The 25,789-nt window shown below is 42.4% G+C and overlaps 2 protein-coding genes across 3 annotated transcripts in view; one reads left to right on the forward strand and one right to left on the reverse strand.

The window, feature by feature from the left end:
• LOC144512820 (uncharacterized) overlaps positions 1–25,789 on the reverse strand; it is a 289,800-nt gene that overhangs the window by 26,954 nt on the left and 237,057 nt on the right. The window contains exon 1 of one of the 2 annotated variants that reach the window (XM_078243764.1): positions 1,481–1,705. The exons of the other annotated variant lie outside the window; for it this stretch is intronic. Coding sequence (XP_078099890.1) covers positions 1,481–1,574 — 94 coding nt within the window. The 5' untranslated portion in view covers positions 1,575–1,705. Of the gene's footprint in view, positions 1–1,480; positions 1,706–25,789 lie in introns of those variants that run through there. 2 annotated transcript variants of the gene reach the window in all.
• LOC144512811 (uncharacterized) lies at positions 154–25,079 on the forward strand. The gene is made up of 2 exons (XM_078243755.1): positions 154–321; positions 22,502–25,079. Exons 1-2 carry the CDS (start codon positions 285–287, stop codon positions 23,995–23,997), a joined length of 1,533 nt encoding a protein of 510 aa, XP_078099881.1. The 5' UTR covers positions 154–284; the 3' UTR covers positions 23,998–25,079.

The following is a 25,789-nucleotide window of genomic DNA, read 5'->3' on the forward strand; positions in this document are numbered from 1 at the left end:
ATTACTTACATGATAAGATATGAGCTAGGACAGGGATGTTAGGGAGGGAGTGAGAACATGTGGGACTTCAAGTATGGAAAGCCCTGATGTTATACACACTCCGGTACAGTTGGTGGCGGTATGCACCTATTGGGTTTGGGATCCGCCATTAAATCCGAGAAGAAGAAGACGACCGTTCATATTTTACCGACCTAAACACCGGAGCAGGTAGCGGAGAGAAGCCGTTAGCTGAATCCAGACGACGGCAGAAACCCCCGAGGAGTTAGCTAGTCTGTTGCTCTGAGATGGACCGACGCCGGAAACAGAAGCTGCGAGGAGAAGGTTTGTTTTCTTTCTGCTGCCGTGCTAATGAGGCTAAGCTAACGTTTGCTGACGTTTTCACAGACTATTAGCCGCAGCTAGCTCCTGAAAGCTGATGGTGTTTTCTAAGAGGATTCATTTAAGAACGTTGAAGTATGTATCTGTTTGTAGGTTTATTAGTGACAGAAGCAACTGTGAACGGGTTGTAGTTAAAGTGTCCTCCTGTTACAGGACTAATTAACTTCGCTAACGCCTGTGGTATCAAAGTCCAGCTTACAAACTCCTGGCTATTGCAGCCTGCGTTTAGCGCGATGCGCCCGTTGTGATCTCCGCGTTGTGTTGTTCTGTCGAAAGGTGAAGCTGGAGGCAGCGTTTTATTGTGATTCTTTACTTTGTGGAAGCTGGGGTGTCAACAGAACCAGGAGGACATTAGCTGTGTGTGGTAAATCCGCTATGTTTAGCACCCTTAGCGAGGGCCTTAGCTCGCTAGCATTAGCCTTCCATCTGACGACAGAACTCGTGTTAAAAAGCTTCGGATGGCGAATTCAAATCTCTTTTTAATAATTCACAGAGGACAAGTCGGATAGAACGGAGTACAGTAGTTTGGTCACGTTGAAATTACAATTGATAACTTTTTATGAGCGTTTATCAACGGAGCGTGATAGCGAAAGTCATGCGGCCTAGAGCCTTCGTATGTTCGGGACCAGATCTGTAAATCGGACTATTATAGGGTTAGGCAATTGTCCTTTAGCACAAGAATAGAAGCATGCCTTTTATTGTCACTATACACATGTACAACAATATTAAAAGCAACTCATTTTCCAGTGCCAACATGTACGTAAAATATATAAATATAACGTGGAATAAAATAAGTAAAAGGGGGGGGGGGGGGTAAGGTGCACAGTTCTGAGACTGTGTGTGTGTATATATATACACACACACACGTGCCTCCCCTCTGGGAGGGATGTATACCGAACATATAAAGTTCCCATAGTCTCTAGGTAGATAAAAAGGTCTTAAGCTAATGCAAATGAGTTCAAGATCAGGAGTACATATCCTGTCTTTTATTGTGTCAGTATTGCACCAAGAGTCATTAATAAAAACACAGATCCCCCACCCCCTTCCCTCCTCAAGGACAGCTGCCAGTCCCTGCCATACACCCGCAACGTCTGCTCATTACCTTCGGTAAGTGTGGTGGCATCGTGTTGCAAGCGGGTGCACAAGGTGGATGTAATTAGCAGCAGCAGCCACACGCCGGTGATTCTCTTTCCCATTGTGATATTCTCATCCTCGTTCACTTCTTTCTCACCAAGCAGACCACCAGCATTCAAAGCACTTCAAACACTCTTGACGTAGGGCATTTCTCAATCGGTGTTCTTCTATTGACTTGTGTCCCTGTGAAACGTCATCTCATTTTGCCAAAGTACTGTCCCAGTACACAAGTTCGCATTTCACCAAGAACAGTTAAGATTCCCGGAAATGTACTTGACACGCCCATTTTACCGAGGATGCATTGGTTGGTAACTTGTATGAACTTGACAGCACCCGTATCCCAACATTCATTTCGGCATTCAATGAGGGTCGGGTTTCCGGTACATAGATAAACCAAAAACGGGAAAATTTTAACAATTTTTGCCATCTTACTCTACTACTAAATTTACTTCTGAGAACGTTTTAGGCGAGAAATGAACTGTTTAGATTTTGAATATAGGCAGTCTTGCGAAAATCTTTGCCAAATTGACAATTTGCTCCAAAGTTTTTGGAGCTGAGAAGCTGCATAAAGTGACACGGCATTTTTCAATATTATTGCAATAGTTGTAGCATTATAAGGTTTTCTTGTCCGGAGATTGTTTAAATACAAAGTGGTTATATTGTTGTGGTTTTTATTTCTAGTTGTTATTTTGGAGCACTGCAGGTAGCCTCTGTGCTGGGGGGGTTGAGCAATAACAGGAAGAATGCATCGTCTCAAACTGTTAACAGTGTTTTCTGTGCTTGTGAACTTGCTGGTTAAGTCTTCCAAGAACGTTCTCCCCAAGAACACAAGTCCGGTCTTTGCATTCTTGAGATTGAGAAACATCAGACAGACTTTTGACAGACTTGACTAACTTAAAACTTGGACAAACTTATACTACCACAGACGCCCGTTCTCTCGTGGCCGTGTGTGCAGTGCTGCGCCACATTTTCAATAGATATTTCACAGTATTAGCAATATTGTCAATGGTATTAAATATAGCACAGTAGGTGGGTAGAAGAAAGTCCGGGGGTTGGGGCGTTTGACTGTGAAGTCTGTGCATGTGTGAGTTCAAAGTTATGGCCAATACCGGTGCAGATCCGGTTGTCACATCTGGACCGGCACTGGGCCAGTTCCAGAACCGATAAGGATTATTTTGTGGTAATTTTGGCCCAAAGGTGGGCCAGATCTGGATCAGTTCCGAACTGGATCAGGCCGGATCTGTTAAACGGACCCAGGCCCATGATTTGTCACAATTTTGCAGTGTTTGAAGAAGTAGGCCTAGCTATTCAGATGATTTTAGTAAAAGTACTTTTCCACCCCCTGTGTTTTTTTTAATATAACATTAAGGCTTGTAGACACGTTAGTGCTGGGCGGTATGACCAAAAATTTGTATCAAGGTATTTTTTTAAGATTCTGGCGGTTTCACGGTATATCACAGTATTTTCTATTGCTTGACAATAGGTTTATAATGGCTTATTCTACTGTCAGGAGTATGTAGAATATCACAAAAACTTTTTAATGTCGTCATGTTTACTAAAAGCTTTGATTACTAAGGGTTTGCTTGGCTCCACAACATTGTACTATAACGTTATATGAAGGAGAATGCATGAAACAGTTACAGAATATTTTTATTGTGCGAACTGCAAAGTAGTAAACTTAAATCGAATGAATTCAGATACAATAATATAATAATAAATATATAAATAATAATTAAATAGTTGTATAAACACTACCTTGGCCACAGGTAACATTAGGTTGTTGTTGTAGAAAAGTGGGCGAGTGAACGTAGCTCCGCTGTCAGCCTCCTTCGGTGTTTGAATAATGTTAGCAGGTTGGCGGACGTATTTCAGCGAGGCAAGACATCTTAAATCCAGTGTTTAATTATTGCTCTTTCTCCACGGTCTGTAGCGGGACCATAGGTGGATTGTTATTGCGTTCATAATGTTGCTCCGCTGCATGCTTCTGTGTGACATGTCTTTAATGTTAGCACGGCCGAGTGACGTTAGCATGGCAGAGTAAAGGCCGTTTTACGGTAGCCGAGCTGGCGCGCGCCAATGTGACGACAAATTTAGTAGATCTCGCTGGCGCGCCAGGATTTTGAGTGCGCAACCAGAGGGCGCGCACCACTATATTTTTTTTTTTTCAGTGGCGTGAGACAAAGCGGGAATAAGAAAATAAGCTTTATTTCTCTCTGTTTACTGTACAATGACAAATTAAAGTACAAAACATTTGGTCTCAACTACTGTCATGTTATGAAGAGAAGACCTAGTGATCAGGCAAATATTAGATATTTATAGTAAAAGTGTTGTTTTTTGGGTTTTTTTAACAGCCATCTGGTAAGTGTGTTTCCCTCTTGTGGTCATATTGTAGTAATCTGAATATCTTCCCAGCCATGTTTACTGGGCTACCTTGAACATGCATTTTTAACTGATTGTATAATTTCCGACAGCATTTGAATGCAGCACAGGGGAAGCTACTTTGCAGTTAGCTAGCGAGCAATACGTGCACCCCACGGTCCCTCCCCGTCACCACTTTGCCTGGAGGAGAACGGACAGCAGCTCTGATCTTACGCTGCCTGGGTTTGAGTTGCTACTGAAGCTCCACAGCATGTGTGGACTCTTTGTGGCGGGTGCCGGCGGTTGTTTGTTGACGTTAGCGGACATTTCTAAGCTAATGTTGCCAGCCGACATTGCACCGAACTAACTCGTGACTGTGATAGGCACAACCAATGCCGCTGGCCTGTTCAGTCAACTTGCCCGACATTCTTTTTCTTTTTTTTTCTGGCCCCGGGTTTACGTCAAACCAGAGGGAAAATATTTGTCGGAACCGAAATTTGAGTTCTAATCCGGTCTGAATACTACAGTTAGCGTAGGAACCGGGTCCATAGTGGAACCAGGTTTCAGTACCCAACCCTACCTGTCAATCTGCAAAAAAAACAAGTTGCTTATAAACAATGAAAATAGTAATGACAGAACCATTTGGCTTACTTATTAATGTTTCATTACAGGGTTCTCTGTTTTGTGTTCGACACCGCGTGCTCATGGTTGAAAATGCATGTAAACAAAGCGGCAGCCACAAATGCGTTGCACTGTGACGTAGGTGTCCCCTTCGAGGCTAATTGTTTGAATTCCCTTCGAGTGCACAGATCGTATAACGACAACCAAATGCTGACAGCATGTTAGAAAGCACAGCCTGAAACGATGGGTTTTATGTCAAACTTGGGCTGGGCAATTAATCAAAAAATAATTAAACATGATACAACTGTATTGTCAGTTTACACTGAAGTTCATTTTGCGTTCCCGAGCAGCTCCGCTCCAAAAAAAAAGTAAAGTACATGCAGCGTTAGACAACGATTACACATAGTACACACTGCGGTTCTTATTGGCTCCCCCCTGCAGCCCCATACCGCAGCAGCCTAAACACACTACCCCACGTTCAAAATGAATGGAAAGACTTTCGTTTTTGCCAGACTGCCTGAGGACCGACGCGAATGCACGCTTCTTCTCCATGGTGCAGACTAAACAGGTCGCGTTAGGTGAGCCATAGTCTCGCTTTGCCAGACCCTCCTCCAAAGCGCTGAAGGAGGGTCTGGCTACTCCCACATAGCCTTCAGGATGGGAGGAAAACTTGCTCTGGTTTAATGGCATTTTTTTTAAACCCATCACAATTGTCATGGGCGGCGCTACACTCAGCACAGAGCCGCTGCAAAATAGTTGTGTGTAGAGCTGGGCAATATATCACATCAATATCGTGATATGAGACTAGATATCGTCTAGGGGTGGAACGGTACATGTATTTGTATTGAAACAGTACGGGCGTCTCGGTTCGGTATATGATTTTACACGGAGAATACACGGTATAAAAATAAATAAAACTTGCGTAAAAATGAATTCATGTAATGTGGAACTACTGTTACATACGCATTTCTTAGGGACACCTAATCTGTAGCCCCGCCTTAGCTCTGAAGCTCCCAAGCTCCACCTACATGTTGAGTCGCTCCAGTGAGTCCACACAAAGCAAACTAGTTCCTTCCATATACAACCAAACACGGATGTACTGTAGCTGTATCCCTTCTTGCCTTGACCACAAATGGCTTCCAGGCCCATTTGCTCTGCTGTTAGCTTCGCTGTTTGCTGTTAGCGTGTGAAGCTAACGCCACAATTCGCCAACTGCTCTGTGTAACCGAAGCTGCTCTTTTAACATCCCTGCTCTGTGCATTCACATATGAGAGCAGCGCTTGTCTCCCATATCACACTACTAGCTGATTATCTTATTTTGTTTACAAGTTCCAGATGGAGTCTAGAGATGATGTGGGGTAGCCTACTTATTGTTTATTGTTTACATGCTTACTTACTTTATACGCTTCAGGCTGTTGCAGCTAGCTCAGGGGAGAGACTGGATGACACTAGGTGGTACAGCCTGAGACATGCACAATAAAAAAAAATTGCCTTCTGTGTACCGTTCAACCCCTAATATCGTCTTTATGATTTTGGATATCATAATATGGCATACAGTGGGGCAAAAAAGTATTTAGTCAGCCACCAATTGTGCTGTAATTTTCATCATAGGTACACTAGAAAATCACATTGTAGGATTTTTAATGAATTTATTTGCAAATTATGGTGGAAAATAAGTATTTGGTCAATAACAAAAGTTAATCTCAATACTTTGTTATATACCCTTTGTTGGCAATGATAGAGGTCAAACATTTTCTGTAAGTCTTCACAAGGTTTTCACACACTGTTGCTGGTATTTTGGCCCATTCCTCCATGCAGATCTCCTCTAGAGCAGTGATGTTTTGGGGCTGTCGCTGGGCAACACAGACTTTCAACTCCCTCCAAAGATTTTCTATTGGGTTGAGATCTGGAGACTGGCTAGGCCACTCCAGGACCTTGAAATGCTTCTTATGAAGCCACTCCTTCGTTGCCCGGGTGGTGTGTTTTGGATCATTGTCATGCTGAAAGACCCAGCCATGTTTCATCTTCAATGCCCTTGCTGATGGAAGGAGGTTTCACTCAAAATCTCACGATACATGGCCCCATTCATTCTTTCCTTTACACGGATCAGTCGTCCTGGTCCCTTTGCAGAAAAACAGCCCCAAAGCATGATGTTTCCACCCCCATGCTTCACAGTAGGTATGGTGTTCTTTGGATGCAACTCAGCATTCTTTCCCCTCCAAACACGACGAGTTGAGTGTTTACCAAAAACTTCTATTTTGGTTTCATCTGACCATATGACATTCTCCCAATCCTCTTCTGGATCATCCAAATGCTCTCTAGCAAACTCCAGACGGGCCTGGACATGTACTGGCTTAAGCAGGGGGACACATCTGGCACTGCAGGATTTGAGTCCCTGGTGGCATAGTGTTACTGATGGTAGCCTTTGTTACTTTGGTCCCAGCTCTCTGCAGGTCATTCACTAGGTCCCCTCGTGTGGTTCTGGGATTTTTGCTCACCGTTCTTGTGATCATTTTGACCCCCACGGGGTGAGATCTTGCGTGGAGCCCCAGATCAAGGGAGATTATTAGTGGTCTTGTATGTCTTCCATTTTCTTATAATTGCTCCCACAGTTGATTTCTTCACACCAAGCTGCTTACATATTGCAGATTCAGTCTTCCCAGCCTGGTGCAGGGCTACAATTTAGTTTCTGGTGTCCTTTGACAGCTCTTTGGTCTTGGCCATAGTGGAGTTTGGAGTATAACTGTTGGAGGTTGTGGACAGGTGTCTTTTATACTGACAAGTTCAAACAGGTGCCATTAATACAGGTAACATGTGGAGGACAGAGGAGCCTCTTAAAGAAGAAGTTACAGGTCTGTGAGAGCCAGAAATCTTGCTTGTTTGTAGGTGACCAAATACTTATTTTCCTGAGGAATTTGCAAATAAATTCATAGAAAATCCTACAATGTGATTTTCTGGATTTCTTTTCTTCTCATTTTGTCTCTCATAGTTGAATTGTACCTATGATGAAAATTACAGGCCTCGCTCATCTTTTAAAGTGGGAGAACTTGCACAATTGGTGGCTGACTAAATACTTTTTTGCCCCACTGTAAGTGTTGTCTTTTCCTGGTTTTAAAGGCTGCATTACAGTAAAGCTCTCATTTTCTGAATTTACCAGACTGTTCTATTATTTGGCTTTTGACCACTTATTCATTATATCCACATTACTGATGATTATTTATCAAAAATCTCATTGTGTAAATATTTTGTGAAAGCACCAAAAGTCAACACTACAATATCGTTGCGGTATCGATATCGAGGTATTTGGTCAAATATCGTGATATTTGATTTTCTCCATATCGCCCAGTCCTAGTCCTGCGAGTGAAAACTCACATTGACGGTCTAGCTAGCTGTGTCAATTTACCATGCAGAGATATGAGGAGCAGTCAACAATAGTCCTCTTTAATCCACCAAATTTAAAATTCCAACACAAAGAAAGCAGAAGGAAACGGAAAATACATGCATCTGGCGGAATTTCCTGCAGCACCGGAGCAATCCCGGAAGTGGAACGCGAAGGATTTAGACTAAGTGAGCCAAATCTGAACGGCTTTTTGAACCCCACGTTTTCTAATCTAGGAAGTAGGGAATCGGGATGTATTGGAATCTGAATACCATATGGGTGGTAATAGCGCAGTGGCTATGACGCATGCCTTTGGTGTGGGATCCCCGGGGTCGAATCCCACTACATCAACCAATGTGTCCCTGAGCAACACACTTAACCCCTAGTTGCTCCAGAGGCGTGCAACCTCTGACATGTATAGTAATTGTAAGTCGTTTTGGATAAAAGCATCAGCTAAATGACATGTAATAATAATATTCGGGAAAGCACAAATAATTCGGTGAAAACAGACATTTCCTTTTCCCTACGCTGTTTGTTGTTATTTGGGAAGGGGGGTAAATCATGGACGGGTACATCGACGGGGGTACATCTTGACGTCTGTGTGATTGATGTGTGTGTGTGTGCAGGCTAAACTTTGTGTAAAATGAGCTGTGACATTAAATTACCTGTTTCAGGTAACAGTATCCTAGGCCACCGTCTATTTACTTAGGTAAGGGTAGCTAACGTTAGCAAATAAGTCCACAGACTGACGTTATTTTTCCTATTGTAGCCTCATGAAGGTGGCTGCTTTTGACCATTCATTAAAAACATCAAACAGTGCAATTGAAAAAGGAACTATGTTTCGTTACCAAATTTTCAGTAGCGGCGCGTTACACTACTTTTTACCTGAAAAAGTAGTTACACCCAACTGTCGCTCTGTCAGCTCTTACAATGTTCTTTACAGCCATATTCAGCACAGTGCGTTAAACTTCTATTTTTGGTAACCTACTTGAATGGCCAGTTGACTGTTTTTTGCATTCTATAAAGCAGGCAAGCAGTTAAAGACTCTGCTAAGAAATCATTCTGTTTTTGATACTGTACTTGGCAATAATTGACAAACTCCATTTCTCTAGAGGCTGTAGCTTCAGCATATTGATTGACATGTTTTAATTATGTAAAGACATGTTCAAGTAGAGCCTGTATCGGGGCCATATTTAGTTCAATATGGTATGTCACTGTTTTTGGTAGCCTACTGTACTTAAAGGAACACGCCAACTTATTGGGACTTTAGCTTATTCACCATAACCCCCAGAGTTAGACAAGTCGATACATACCCTTCTCATCTCCATGCATGTTGTAACTCTGTCTGACACCCCCAGCACTAGCTAAGCCTAGCACAGATCCTGGAGGGAACCGGTTCCAACTAGCCTACTGCTCCGAATAAGTGACCAACTAATGCCAACATGTTCCTGTTTACATGTTGTGATTTGTATAGTCACAGGGTGTACAAATAACAATGCTTGCTATGCTTTTACTATCTAGTAATTGTTGACTATATTACTTCAACTCTGAGCAACTCCAGGCAAACTCTCTGCTCCTCACCATAGGGCTTCAGGTGCTGCTAGCAAAGCACTCCGGCCAAGTAGCAGAAGTAGCAGTGCTTCACCTTTTCTGAGCATATAGTTCCCAGTTTGTATACGGTTAGAAGACGGCTGTGTCTCATACAGATGCTGGTCATATAATTAGAATATCATGAAAAAATTGATTCATGTCAGTAATTCCATTCAAAAAGTGAAATTTGTATATTCATTCATCACACAGTGATATTTCAAATGTTCATTTCTTTCTTTCTTGTGATGATTATAACTGACAACTAATGAAAATCCCAAATTCATTATCTCCGAAAATTAGAATATTACTTAAGACCAATACAAAAAAAGATTTTTAGAAATGTTGGCCAACTGAAAAGTATGAATATGAAAAGTATGAGCATGTACAGCACTCAATACTTAGTTGGCTCCTTTTGCCTGAATTACTGCAGCAATGCGGCGTGGCATGGAGTCGATCAGTCTGTGGCACTGCTCAGGTGTTATGAGAGCCCAGGTTGCTCTGATAGTGGCCTTCAGCTCTTCTGCATTGTTGGGTCTGGCGCATCGCATCATCCTCTTCACAATACCCCATAGATTTTCTATAGGGTTAAGGTCAGGCGAGTTTGCTGGCCAATTAAGAACAGGGATACCATGGTCCTTAAACCAGGTAAGGACCATGGTGCAGGTGCCAAGTCCTGTTGGAAAATGAAATCTGCATCTCCATAAAATTGGTCAGCAGCAGGAAGCATGAAGTGCTCTAAAACTTCCTGGTAGATGGCTGCGTTGACCCTGGACCTCAGAAAAACACAGTGGACCGACACCAGAAGATGACATGGCACCCCAAACCATCACTGACTGTGGAAACTTTACACTGGACTTCAAGCAACGTGGATTCTGTGCCTCTCCTCTCTTCCTCCAGACTCTGGGACCTTGACTTCCAAAGGAAATGCAAAATTTACTTTCATCAGAGAACATAACTTTGGACCACTCAGCAGCAGTCCAGTCCTTTTTGTCTTTAGTCCAGGCGCTTCTGACGCTGTGTCTTGTTCAAGAGTGGCTTGACACAAGGAATGCGACAGCTGAAACCCATGTCTTGCATACGTCTCTGCGTGGTGGTTCTTGAAGCACTGACTCCAGCTGCAGTCCACTCTTTGTGAATCTCCCCCACATTTTTGAATGGGGTTTGTTTCACAATCCTCTCCAGGGTGCGGTTATCCCTATTGCTTGTACACTTTTTTTTCTACCACATCTTTTCCTTCCCTTCGCCTCTCTATTAATGTGCTTGGACACAGAGCTCTGAACAGCCAGCCTCTTTAGCAATGACCTTTTGTGTCTTGCCCTCCTTGTGCAAGGTGTCAATGGTCGTCTTTTGGACAGCTGTCAAGTCAGCAGTCTTCCCCATGATTGTGTAGCCTACAGAACTAGACTGAGGGACCATTTCAAGGCCTTTGCAGGTGTTTTGAGTTAATTAGCTGATTAGAGTGTGGCACCAGGTGTCTTCAATATTGAACCTTGTCACAATATTAAAATTTTCTGAGATACTGAATTTGGGGTTTTCATTAGATGTCAGTTATAATCATCAAAATTAAAAGAAATAAACACTTAACATATATCGGTCTGTGTGGACTGAATGTATACATGTTTAAAAGTTTCACTTTTTGAATGGAATTACTGAAATAAATGAACTTTTTCATGATATTCTGATTATATGACCAGCACCTGTAACCTTGTTATTTGTACACCCTGTGACTATACAAATCACAACATGTAAATGGGAATATGTTATTTTGTCACTTATTCAGAGCGGAACGCTAGTTGGAACTGATTACCTCCAGGATCTGTGCTAGGTTTAGCTAGCGCTGGGGGCGTCAGATTTGCAACACGCACAGATGAGAAGGGTATGTATCGACTTGTCTGTCTCTGGGGGTTACTGTGAATAAGCTAAAGTCCCAATAAGTCGGTGTGTTCCTTTTTTAAATGGCCAGTATGTACTAGAGATGTTCCGGTACTGGTATAATACGAGATCGTATTCCGAATGAGCTGCAGCCCTTGAGTCCACGCTACAAATAAGGAAGACATGCCAAACTAAATCAGCTGATAATTTAAAAGTTGATGTCACTCCTCTGAGTTTACACGTTAATTTAGTTTCATGAATCACAGACCCCCCCCAATTTCTCCTATTATTTTTGAATCCATTTTCCCATCACTATATTTCAACTCATAGTCTGTGATAACTATCATTTATTCTGTCGTATTATTCAAGGTGGTGTCCTATATTGTATAAGTACAATTTGTATTATTCTATACAGTTAATTGATGAAACTAAATTTGAAATTGATATCCAAAATCTTTTCTTTTTTTTATTAAAAAACAAATTCTTTTCAGTTGCACTGATTCAGAAACTCCATTCCGGGATGCAAACTTGCCGTTTCTAATACAAAATAGTTGTATGATTTGTGCGTCTTTTGTGTGTGTCTAAGGTGAATCGATAGTTGTGCGCGAAAGATGTTTTCAAAAATGCAGTGCTGTTACGATACAGTTCTTTCATACAGGATACATGATTTAAAGCGAACCTGCCGATGGCGCACTCAAACCACGCTGGACCCGTTCATATGAGTATGCTGTCATTTTTAAATCGTTAGTAGAGACTTCAGTCTGAAGTGTAGTTAATAGTTTACTTTTTCAAATAGGTTTTTATTGAGCATGTTAATATGCACACAGTGAATGTGAACAACCACATACGTTAACCTATATATTTAATATGCTCTTTTGTTTTGTAGAACAGAAGTAACAACTGAAAGTAAAACAAAATTTGAAAAACGATATAAGAAATACACTCTTCATGCCCCCCTTTGCCCGCCCTAGCCTTCCATTAGTTCTACTTTAGTGTTGTTACAGGGAGACTGCTACTTCGTAGGTGGAGTATGAAGGTTTTCCCATAAGACTGTACCTGATTCTTTCTAAATGTAGTGTGTTCTTAAGATCACTGAGCCACTTCTTAGTGGGAACATCTTTCTTTTTCCAGTGCGTGAGAAGCAGTTTCTTTGCAATGATGAGACTATAGGACAGGAATCGTAGCTGGGTGTTGCTTAATTTTCTTAAATATTCCGATCTTCCCAGAATAACAATCAGTGGTTCTGGTTTGTCAAATATTTATTTGAAAATATTGATCCAACATGCCAAAACTCTGGCGTGGTGTGTCATCAGCTGAGAGGCATCTGACACAAGTAGGGGAAATTTCAGGGACCATTTTGTGCAGCCTCTCCTTAGAGTAATGAAGACTGTGTAGAATTGGAATAAGAAGTGCCTTGCCTTTTTTATTAGGGGTGGAACGGTACACAGAAGTCACGGTTCGGTTCAGACATCACGGTTCGGTACGAGTTCGGTACAATGGAGAGAAAAGCAAAACAAAAATGCAGAAGGCAATTTCTTCTTTTTTTTTATTGTGCATGTCCAGTGTTTCCCACAGATTCGAAAGCAATTTGTGGCGGGGCGGGGGGGTGTCAGAGTAAAGAATGACATAACATTATTTATTAGACGTTTATTTGATTCACAGCTGCTATATAGTGTTTTGACCTCGACAACCCAACTGAATTTTACCGCAAACTTGCGACTAGAGGCGGGTCGGTGATGGTGAATGTGTGATTGTGTAAAGGTGTTCACGAGATAGATGCCAACCTTTAGTGAATTTCGCCAGCCATCTTCTCTCCTTTTATGGAGACAGCCGCTGTGTGCACGGTGGGCTCAATGGTGTTTTAAGCCTCCAATGTCTCCTTACAGGCAGCTAACCCTCACCTTAACACTAACATAACTTCTTTGACATAACCATTACCGCGCTCCCTGGAAGGCAACATTGGGGGCTAAAAACACCAAACACCGCTAGGTGGGAGGAGCTGTGTGTGTGTGTGTGTGTGTGTGTGTGTGTGTGTGTGTGTGTGAGCAAGACACAAGTGACAGATGGAGGAGAGCAGGGAAAGGAAATGCAGAAGAACGTGTTTTAAATAGTTAAAAATTATAACAAAACGCAATGTGTGGCGGCTGGTGTTGATAGTGAGGTGCACCGCCACACATTAGTCTGGGTGGGAAACACTGATGTCTCAGGCTGTACCACCTAGTGTCATACAGTCTCTCCCCTGAGCTAGCTAACAGCCTGAAGTGTGTAAAGTAAGATGTAACAATAAGTACCCCAAATCTTCTCCAGACTCCATCTGTAACTTGTAAACAAAATAAGACAATCGGCTATAAAACAGAAAATACAGCATCTCTGTTCTCTGCAAAGACGAACTAAATTACCTGATTAATGCAACTTTCTCACGACGTCTCCCGGCCATTTTTCACTGCAGAAAGCTGCTTCCTGCCTGGCTAAAGCTAATATAGTTAGCCTAAAGAAACAAGGCGTCTGTCGCAACTAACGTTACGGTTTGGAGCCGCAACGCTGGAAAAGTACCACTAATCTACAACAGCGGTCTTATCCACCACTCTCTTGCCTGTACTACTGTAACTGACTGGTCCTCTAACTCTTGTGGGTCACCACCACTCGCCATACTCGTCCTTAGTGCTGCTATCTCTGACTCATTAAAACGGCATACATAGGCAGAGATCGGTTACATAGGCTGGGCGGGGCTACAGATTAGGTGTCCCTAAAGAACCCGCGTATCTAACCGTAGTTCCACATTACATTAATTAATTTGCACGCAAGTTTTATTTATTTTTATACCGTGTATTCTCCGTGTAAATTCATGCACCGAACCGTGACGCCCGTACCGTTTCGGTTCAATACGAATACATGTACCGTTCCACCCTTACCCTTTATTAGAGCATCAATGGATGTGCTCCAGGCTCTCCTCCCACAAAGTGTTTGAGCTCTCAATACCCATTTCTTCCTGGCATTTTAGGCCTTTATTTGTATAGGACAGCTGAAGATGTGAAGGGAGAGGGGGGGGACGACATGCAGTAAAGGGCTATAGGTCATCCTCATTTACCGGCCACCTAAACCAAATCCAAAATGATTTTACTGAACTCCTCACACTAGCCTCATTTCTCTCTCCACGTCTGCTGCTACTCGGTGATTTAAACATCCACATGGACTCCCCCACCTGCAAGCTCTCATCAGAAATCACCATTTTACTGGATAACTTCTCTCTCACCCAACATGTCACATTCCCCACCCATGAAAAAGGACACATCCTCGACCTGGTCTGCTCCACAAACCAACCGGTGCTCGGCCTCCATTCATGCCTCTTTCCCCTCTCTGATCACAAACTGATATGTTTCACCATCCCTTCTCCAACCCCACGCCCCCGCCTCCTCAGAGAAATCACCTTCTGCAACCTCAAATCCATCGATCCCCACCATCTCTCTGACCTACTCTCCACCACTCTCCACCTCACCGGATGACCTCACCAACCACCTCAACTCCACCCTGTCTACCTCCCTCAACACCCTGGCCCCCATCAAAACAAAAAAACGTCACTTTTAACACCTCTTCACCCTGGTACACACCTGCACTCCGGAAAATGAAACAAACTGGCCGCCAACTTGAACGTCTGACAATAAAATCATCTCTCACAGTCCACCATGAAGCCTACAAATTCCACCTCACTGCCTACAAAGACGCCCTCATTGCTGCTAAATCTGCCTACCTCTCCACCATCCTCACCAACCCCTGTCAAAACCCCAGAAACCTCTTCTCCACAATGAACAACCTCATCAAGCCTCGGACCAACACCCTCCCTACCTCTACTCCGGATCTCTGCAACTCATTCCTCCACTTCTTCGCTGACAAAATCAACATAATTTACAAATCTCTATCCCCTGTATCTGACCTCCCAGGATCTACTCCAGCACCTACCACGACCCCTCTTCTCCCCCTGACCTCCCGACCCCTCCTCCACACAGCCTCCTCTCCCAGTTTGACCTGGTCACCCCTCCTGAAATCTCTAAACTCATCAGCTCCTCCAAACCCACTACCTGCTCCCTTGACACCCTCCCAACTTTACTCCTGAAGTCTTGCCTCCCCGTCCTATGCCCCTACCTCACTAACCTTTTTCAACTCCTTATTGTCCCTTGGAACTGTCCCCTCTGCCTTTTAAAACTGCCGCTGTCACCCCAATCCTTAAAAAAAACCTGGTCTGGATTCCTCCTCCCTCAACAACTACCGCCCAATATCCAACCTCCCCATTCTGTCTAAAACCCTGGAACGCATAGTCGCCTCACAATTACAAACCCATCTTCATGCCAATAACCAATTTGAACCTCTCCAATCTGGTTTTCGCCCCCTCCACAGCACAGAAACCGCTCTCCTCAAAGTCCTCAACGACCTCCTCACCTCTGCTGACACCAGTTCCCTCAACATCCTTATCCTCCTCGACCTCAGTGCAGCCTTCGATACCGTGAGCCATAACACTCCTGCTCACCAGACTAAAAGACCTCGGTATCGAAGGTACTGTACTGAGCTGGCTCCACTCCTACCTTATCAACAGATCCCACTTCATCTCTCTCCATAATCATACCTCTGCCACAGTCACACAAGGTGTTCCCCAAGGCTCCGTACTTGGCCCCCTCCTCTTCATCATCTACATCCTCCCTCTTGGTCAGATACTCTGCCAGTTCAACCTCGACTTCCACTGTTACGCCGATGACACCCAGATCTACCTCAGCACCAGATCCCCTCACAATCCTCCCCTCTCCCACATCAACTCCTGTCTGTCAGCTATTCCTCAAACTCAACAGCGATAAAACTGAATTTCTCCTCATAGGCTCCAAATCCACACTCAGCAAAATCAATAACACCACTCTCACCATCGACCGCACCATTGTCTCCCCATCTCCCCAGGCCCGTAACCTTGGTGTGATCTTTGACTGCACCCTCTCCCTTGAGCCCCACGTCCGTCATGTCATTAAAACCTCCTTTCACCTCCACAACATCGCCAAGAAACGTACGGGTGGTACGGGGTTGTCTTGGTACGGGGTCGTCTCCCCATACCAACCCTCACGGTCCCTCAGATCCACCTCAGCTGGTCTCCTCTGCATCCAAAAGTCCAACCTCCACAGTTTTGGGGACAGAGCATTCTCCAGGGCAGCTCCCAGGCTCTGGAACTCCCTCCCCCAAGAGATCCGCACCTCTGAGTCCCTCACCATCTTCCAGTCTCGCCTCAAGACCCATCTCTTCACCACTGCCTATCCCTAGCCCCACGCCCCTCCCCTTTTCATCTGTGCCTGAATTTTGTTTTGTTTGTCTATTTTTCTATACCCCGTAAAGCCGACTTTGAGTTCGTGAAAAGCGCTGTATAAATTAAATTTATTATTATTATAGGTCGGAGTCGAACCCGCGGCTGCTGCGTCGAGGAGTAAACCTCTATATATGGGCACACACTCATCAGGGTGGCATCAACTGACCTCATATTGTAAGGTCTCATATCATTTTGACATACTCTTATTTGCAAATACCTAAAGAAGTTGCTTCCTGGTAGTTTGTACTTTGTATCTGTGTAAAAGAAGCAAATGTGCCCTCAATGTACAGATCCCTTATTGTATGGACCCCTGCCTTTTTTCCAACTTTAAGGTATTGCGAACTACTACATTGCAATTAAACAATGATTTTTCAATGGTGTATTGTTATAGAAGAATGGCTGGCTGAGTGAGGCTGACATGCCTCCTTTTTACATCTCAAGCCAGATTGGTGAGGTTGCTGTGTCATCTAGCCAGTATGTCATGATCCTAATATTTGAAGCCCAATAATATGCGGAAACAATTTGACAGTGCCAAGCCACCTTCCCTTCCAGATTTGCAAAGGTGTGTCTTGCCTATTCTGTGTTTTGAAGTCCCACAAAAATGGGACTATGATTGAGTCTAATTGTTTAAACCTCACATCATCAGCATATGATATTTTAGTTAATACATTTGTCTGTACTGTAACCATCTGAACAGATACTCTCGGCAAGAGGCTCGATTGCTAGGACAAAGGTAAGGAGAGATGGGGCACCCTGTCTTGTTCCTCTAAACACATTAACCCTTGTGTTGTCCATCCAGGTCAAAAGTGAATTTGAATTTTTGGTGCTTTTTCCAGCATTTATGGCTTTTTCCAACGTTTTTATTTTTAAAGTCATGGTCAATAAACCTAATTTAAATGACATACTTTTTGAGTTGAAAAAGCAGAAATTATGAATTATTTTGACTAATAGTTAAGATCTAAGGATGTTGAGTGAATCAGACTGGTTTATATCAAAGTTTTGTCACAATACTGTTTTAAAACCATTAATGTTTATAAAATTTAATAAAATGCCCAAAATTCAATAAAAGTAGGGCTGCAGCTATCGACTATTTTAGTAATCGAGTATTCTACCGATTATTCCATCGATTAATAAAGTAATCGGATAAGACATACCTAGTAAACAGAAATAGTAAATATTTATTATTGCTGTGTGCTTTTTCAAATTCTTTTTAAAAAGCAAAATTTTTTTATTGCCAAATTCCAAGTACATTTTGGTGGCCCAAATGTTAATATTTTTCACCCCCTTCCCCTTCTTGCCTCTGGCTCTTTGCACTGGATATGCAAAAGAGCTGTTCACTAACCCCAGGGTAGATGTGACGGTACAAAGCTTACAGCAGGGCTATTCAACTACACTGTTCTGGGGGACACATTTTAAGAAGGTTAATACTGAGTGAGGAGACAGAATAAAGAATGCAGACATCAACGGCATGATGACGTCATTCACGTGCATATTAAGTGGCCATGCTGGGGGGAGGAGCCGGTTTGTCTCCGGCAGCAGCTAAGTTTCCAAAGATTGGTAGCAAACTAATAAACGGTTACAAACAGACAGCTTTCGTTTTAGCTTGCTGGTAAAACATTGCTATTTGTGGAGTAGCATGCTGTAGGCTAGTTGTGTAAAACAGCGCGGTGGACGAGGGCAGCAGACGTTGGCGATCTTGTGTCGGGTTTGCTCCGTGGAATGGATGAGTACACTGGATGTTTTTTTACAAAGATGATGTAGTAGCATGTTTGCAGCTTAAAATGATCCCAAACTTTGTCGTTTTCTCTCGCTTGTCTCTTCTCTTAGACCCTTGCTATTTTCGTCTTCCTTCATTTGTAATCTGGGCCGTCAGTCTTGTGCATAGACCGTATATAAACGTCTTGTGTCCACAGAAGCGTCAACCTGTTGTGTGCGCTAGTAATTATCCTCTGTGCGGAAACACAGTGAGCCGTATAACCTTAATTACATTGATTTAACGAAGCTTCGAGGCAAAGAATTTTGCTTCGAGGATTTTTGGTAATCGAATTATTCGAGGAATCGTTTCAGCCCTAAATAAATATTTTTACGTGCAAAGATCATGTGCTTCCATTCATCCATGTTGTTTTTGGGCATTTTGGTTCAAAGAAACCCATATTTCATATAAGAGAGAAATATAAACGTTAAACGGGTCAAATTTGACCCATGGACAACACCAGGGTTAAAACGGGAGGACAGTGTTTGCTTTGTCATGATTTGTGCACATGGGTTGTTATAGAGGAGCTTCACCATTTGAAGTTATATTTTTTTCTTGAATTTAAACCGTTCAAACCAATAGGGCCATCCAACTTGGTCAAATGCCTTTTCTGTGACAGACTGGCCAATTTTTTCTCGTCTGTTAGTAGAGAACAGGAAACCAAGGAGAACAATTCAAAATGAACTGACAAAAGTGCAACACCACACCTTTTTCTTACCGATTGTATTACGTTTGTCTTCTGAGATTCCTGTCCATTATGAGGCCAGTCTGGTCTGAATGCACTAGTTTACTTACAAACCCCAATTCCAATGAAGTTGGGACGTTGTGTAAAATGTAAATTTAAAAACAGAATACAATGATTTGCGAATCTTTTCCAACCTATATTCAATTGAATACACTATATAAAGACAAGATATTTAAAGTACGAACTGAAAAACGTAATTTTTTTTTTTTTTTTGTTGCAATTATTAAAGGGATACTCCACCGATTTAGCATTAAGCTTTGTCTCAGTAGAAACCCAGTCGTATTTTTGAATGACTGTGCTTCCCTCCCTCATGTTCCCCTGAGAGGAGAGATCTCTGTATTGTGGGTCTGGAAAAAATCTTCCGTTGACGTAAAACGACGATTTTTGCGTCATAGGAAGATTTTTTTTTTTTTTTTGCCCAGAGGCAATGGACTACAGCCCTACTTCTGCATATTTCCAACCCGCCCATAGGGGGTTGGACTGTCGGCATTCTCCGAAATTTCACGAACCAAAACGAGTGTCAGCCATCTTGAATCCTCGCGTGGCTTCTCAGCATCAAAACTTTTGATGTATAAATACGGTAGATTTATTCATCCCGAAGGAAATTTTATAACAATTATGTGCATTCAAACTACCGCACACATGTACCACCGGGATACATTGGTACAGATCGGAGAATATGCAGGACACTTTATTACAGACGGAATACTCGACACAGCTTTGCCCGCCACCTGCCAGCGGTGTTGCTCGATGCCTCTGGCCAGTAAAGGGACATCCTCAGCGGGGAACGTTGAACAAGTTTTCCGGTGGAAAACTAACGCTAGTCAGCCACCTGTTCCATCCATTCTGCTTGTAAGTGTCCGCTCATTACACAACAAATTGGACTACATCCAACTTCATTGAAACTCCTAACGCGAGTTCAGAGACTCCTGTGTTTTTGTTGTTGTGGAAACAATTGCTGTATCGGACTATCCAGCTACCAGGCCGGCTGCTCTGTCACTGGGTAAGACTAGATAGTGGAGGTGTGCTGTGTTAACACGGACTGCCTGATGCAGAAATGGGGGTGCTTGTATCCAACTAACTGCTAACTGCTGATGGAGTTTGTGACTGTTAAATGCCGACCATTCTACATTCCACGCAATTTTTTTATACTCTGTGATACAGCCCACTAAGCGCTAATGCTAGTAGCTATCTGTTAGCTGAACTTTACGGAGCATATCATGTGTGTGCACTAAATGTAGCCTGTTTTGTATGTCGTTTTTATATACTGTTTTTATTTATTTTAATTGTGTAACCAATTGAACCAACGTTGTTTCGCGTATATGGTTGAATGAAATGACAATAAAACACACTTGAGTTGATTGTCTGAGTAGCGATAAAGCAGCGAAGCAACTGCATTCTGGGATTTGGTGTCTTTCATCCACATGAGCCAAAATCACATTTTCTGGCATTTCTCGGCCTAGAAGCCACCAATTTCTAAAATTTCACATTTCTACTACACAAGTGATCCAATTTAAAGATATATTCATCTTTCCCACGGTGAAACATCCCTTTAACTAATTTGTAATATGATGCTTGCAACATGTTCCAAAGAAACTTGGACAGGGGCAACAAAAGACTGGGAAAGTTGAGGGATGCTCTACGAACGTTCCACAGGTTAACGGGTTAATTGGTTATGATTAGGTATGAAAGGAGCATCCCCAAAAGGCTCAGTCGTTCACAAGCAAAGATGGGGCGAGGTTCACCACTTTGAACAACTGCATGAGCAAATTGTCCAACAGTTTAAGAATGTTTCTCAACTTACAATTGCAAGGAACTTAGGGATTTCATCATTTACAGTCCATAATATCATCAAAAGATTCAGAAAATCCGGTGAAATCTCTGCATTCAAGCGGCAATGCCGAAAACCAACATCATTATGTAAAGGATATTACCACGTGGGTTCAGGAACACTTCGGAAAACCATTATCAGTTAACACAGTTTGTCGCTATATCTACAAGTGCAAGTTAAAATTCTACCATGCAAAGCGAAAGCCATAAATCATTTTAAAGTGAAGATCTGAATTAAAATAGACATATTTTCAATTTGCTAGGCAGAGGAAATTAAACAATACAAACTACAGTACAAACATACTGGCTCAAATTATAAAGTGGGGGACATTGCGGTTCTGCAGGGCGAATCCTCTCTCTGCTGGCATACTGGAGACAGGAATTACGCAGACTACCGTGGCCATTTTGACCCACTCCAAATAGATTGCACCGTAATCCCAATAAGCAACCTGCAGGCTGTGGAAAAAGTCAAGCCTCCACAACTGCGGAGCCCTGTCGTCATATATGGTATCCCGGTTTCGCCATGGCTGGGGCTTTGACTTTTCTGCTTGCTTGCTGCCGTTTCTAGTTTGTAAACCTACCATACTCTACTGCATTCAACCATGTAGTTTTTCCCTCTATCTCATACGCTACAGTAATCTTTTTTTTAAATGAATAAAAAATGATTGTTCATTGTTTTAATAAAACAAAGGTATGAAAATCACTGGCTATTTCTACATAATTCAAATTGTGCAGAGGGAATTATTTCCGCTGGTCATTCTGAACGGAGACAATTAGAATTTTTCGGTCACTCATTTTTATTTATTTTTTTAGGTCAAAAGACCAGTATAAATAATGGTATTGAGTGCTTACCTTGCCCGGCAGCAGTTATCTTGCAATATCACGCCAGAATTATCACTCATAAATCCATCTTGTCGGGCTTCAAGTACTGCACTTGTGTCTGAACAACCAGCTTACCGCACCTATCAGTATTAGGTGAGGAGCTACTGGCAGCAACTGGAATGATTTTAGGTGTGTGTGATGTCCAAGACTGTTCATTCAAAACAACAATTGTAGACGCAAAAGACAGATGGTCCATCCATTCACCTGCCAGGTATTTTTTGAAAGTGCCTGCCCTTTATCAAACCGTTTCCAATGACCACTTCTCCGATGGTTAGCCATAGTGTTTGCCATAGCTAACATGTAGTCAAGCCGGGCCTCATCTCCTCTGATCTGGTGCAGCAGAAATTGTCCTACCTTCCAGCTAGGTAATGTTCTCAGATGGGCACAGCTTTTACAGCTAGTTGAAAAGCACAGTTATGGCATACGTTTTCAGAATGTAAGTGAACAAGCTCTTGGCTTCAAAAAGTCAGCAGTGAGGCAATTTACGCTCAGTATTGTATGATGACCTTTGGGGACCTGGGGTAAAGCAGATGTAAATATGAACATGTGTCCTTATGAATGAATCAATTTAACTTTTTAGGAAATGATTAAGATTCACATGGCTGTTTGTTTATGTTTCAGCTATACCATCAGATGTCCAGAAAGTGATTGTTGGTGAAGAACATCAGCACGATTGGAGCTCCAGTCTGGACCAGGAGGACACAAAGCCCCCACCCATTAACGAGGAACAGGAGGAACTGCGGCTCAGTCGGGGCGAAGAGCAGCTTCAAGGGCTGGAGGAGGCTGATATCACCAAGTTCTTTGTCCCAATGAAGAGTGAAAATGAAGAAGAGAACCCTCAGTTCTCACAACTTCATCAAAGACAAACTGAACAGATGAAAACAGAAGCTGATGGGGAGGACAGTGGAGGATCGGAACCAGCCAGGGACTCAGATCCAGATACACATTTACATCCAGATATTGTTGACAAGACTGGAGACTCTTCTGAATCTAAGACTTATGACAGTAATGACTGGAAGGAGACCAGAGAACCCCAGTCAGGTTTAAAGTCTCTGAATAATGTTGAAGTCCCTGTCAGTGATCAGAGATGTAGTACTGGTGAGACTGAGTGTGGGCAAAGGTTTGGCACTAGTGGACATCTGAAGAGACAAATGAGATCTCATACAGGAAAGAAACCATTTAGCTGCTCAGTCTGTAAGAAAGTGTTTACAGTCAGTGGAAGTTTACAAACACACATGAGAACCCACACAGGAGAGAAACCGTTTAGCTGCTCAGTCTGTAAGATGGCTTTTACAGTGAGTGGACATTTACATAGACACATGAGGATCCACACAGGAGAGAAGCCATTTAGCTGCTCCTTCTGTAACAAAGCTTTTATACAGGGTGACAATTTACAGAAACACATGAGAGTCCACACAGGAGAAAAACCATTTAGCTGCTCCATCTGTAAGAAAGCTTTTACACAGAGTGGAAATTTACAAAAACACATGAAAATACACACTGGAGAAAAACCATTTACCTGCTCAGTCTGTAAGAAAGCTTTTACAGCGAGTGGATGTTTACATAGACACATGAGAATCCACACAGGAGAAAAACCATTTAGCTGCTCCGTTTGTAAAAAAGCTTTTGCAGTAAGTGGAAGTTTACAGAAACACATGAGAATCCACACAGGAGAGAAGCCATTTAGCTGCTCGGTCTGTAAGAAAGCTTTTACAGAGAGTGGACATTTACAGACGCACATGAGAACCCACACGGGAGAGAAACCATTTAGCTGCTCGGTCTGTAAGAAAGCTTTTACAGAGAGCGGCCATTTACAGAATCACATGAGAATCCACACAGGAGAAAAACCGTTTAGCTGCTCGGTCTGTAAGAAAGCTTTTACAGAGAGTGGAAGTTTACAGAAACACATGAGAATCCACACAGGAGAGAAACCATTCAGCTGCTCCGTCTGTAAGAAAGCTTTTACAGAGCGTGGAAGTTTACGGATACACATGCGAATCCACACAGGAGAGAAACGATTTAGTTGCTCAGTCTGTAAGAAAGCTTATACAGACAGCGGGAGTTTACGTAAACACATGAGAACCCTAACACATGTTAAAAACCATTTAGCTGTGTGAAGTGGAGCTGCTGTCTGAAAGGAGCAGAGAACCTTGATCTAACGTGTAAACACTAACAAATGAAATCTCTAAAAGTGTTATGAGATGTCATACTCTGTATGAAATCTAAAATCCAAAAACTAGAACGTTGGACTTTAAAATGTCTTAATGATTTTTGACAGGTCGCGAAAAATAATTGGATTATGAAGGTAATGTGACCGTTGATATTCATGGAACTCCAAATATGAACTCATTTTTCTAACTTATATTAGACTTGTTCATAGGGAACTGCCACCCAACTCGGTCTCCATTAAGTGTGAAGTGCTGTGATATCACCAACCCTATAAAAGAACCAACTGCTATTGACTCTTTCTGTACTCGAGAAGGAGCAACAACTCTACTGCATCTCTCAGCAGGGGGGGTCCAGATCAGCTCCCAGCTAAAGCATGGCCTACGGAAAGTAGCCCAACACAGACATTCGTTTTCAAGTTCTTTTGCCTGCTTAGAACCACAATTCTCCCAGTCTGGCTTTCCCAAAACAATGGAACTGCTGCGCTAACAGAGGATTTATTTCGGTAGTAATGAAACCAACTGGGCTAGCATTAGCATAGCAACAGCGGATTAGCAGAGCCGTTAACTGTTTAAATTCTGTTAATCGACACGTATTGATTTGATTTCATCCAACTTTTATTGTTTCAATGTTTATTGTGGTTATGATGGGCTTATGGTGTCGTCATTCATACATGTTTTTTTTGGTTTATGGTTTGACTATTGTGTTACTATTCTGTTGAATGACCTGGAATATAGTAGTTAGTGCGTCATCTTTTCTTGATTTTTATTCAGGGTGGGTGGTGATGACGGAAGGGGGGGATTTGTTCATGTTTGTTTTTTTTTATTTTGACAAAGCAAAAAATTTGGTAATCACAAAAAAAGTGGAGGTGCTCTAGAGTTTGCACATCTTTGCGTTTTCAACATTTTATTATAACAAATTCTGTATGCATACTTGCATTGATCCAGTATTATAAAAATATAAATGCACACATACATACTGTACATACATACACACACACACACACACACACACACACACACACACACACACATTCATAAACAAACAAAAAAAATCCACCAGCCAAGCATATTTTTAACCAGCCATTGCCTTTCTGAGTCACATACTGTACATTTGGTTCAGTAGTAGACAATGTACTTCACTATATCCAGTCCTTCCAGAAAAATGAGTTTTTTTTGTGATTGTTGCGGGCAAAAATCCTTGATTATGCAGCACGTTTTCTTAAAAAAATGCGATGCAATATGCGGGATATTTATGCAATTTTAATGCGATGAAATTGCGGGAACTTGCAAAAACTGCAGTTTCATCGCGGGGTTTGCAGCTTTTCGATGATGTTCACATCGCGTAATTACATCACTTCATAACGTTCCCATGGCAGCGGGAAAATGGCTGCTCTTGTGAGAAGTAAACGCAACATTTTTCAACTTTCTAAGATGTGTGACTTTTTTGCCACGAAAATGCGGGGTTTATGAAATCATGCAAGCCCCGCATATTTTGCGCCTTATTCGTCAATTTATGCGGCGAAAGTGTGGCGTATTTGAAAAAAATGCGGCCCCCGCATAAATATGCGGACTTTGGCTGATTATGCATGGAATTATGTGATCGCATAATCACGTTTCTCTGGAGGGACTGTATCAACTTTACGTCAAAAAGCAGGAAGGAGTGTAAACTTGCTCAAAGTGTCCTCAGACCGTCTTGAGTGCGTAAAAACATTGGTGTGCATGTCTTCACTGAATATGTAAA

Source organism: Sander vitreus, chromosome 24, assembly GCF_031162955.1.
Source record: "Sander vitreus isolate 19-12246 chromosome 24, sanVit1, whole genome shotgun sequence".
Classification (NCBI taxonomy): domain Eukaryota; kingdom Metazoa; phylum Chordata; class Actinopteri; order Perciformes; family Percidae; genus Sander; species Sander vitreus.

Coding starts and splice junctions, on each gene's coding strand:
- LOC144512811 (XM_078243755.1), top strand. CDS start 285: ATGGACCGACGCCGGAAACAGAAGCTGCGAGGAGAAG. Junction 322..22,501: donor ACAGAAGCTGCGAGGAGAAG/GTTTGTTTTCTT, acceptor TTTATGTTTCAG/CTATACCATCAGATGTCCAG.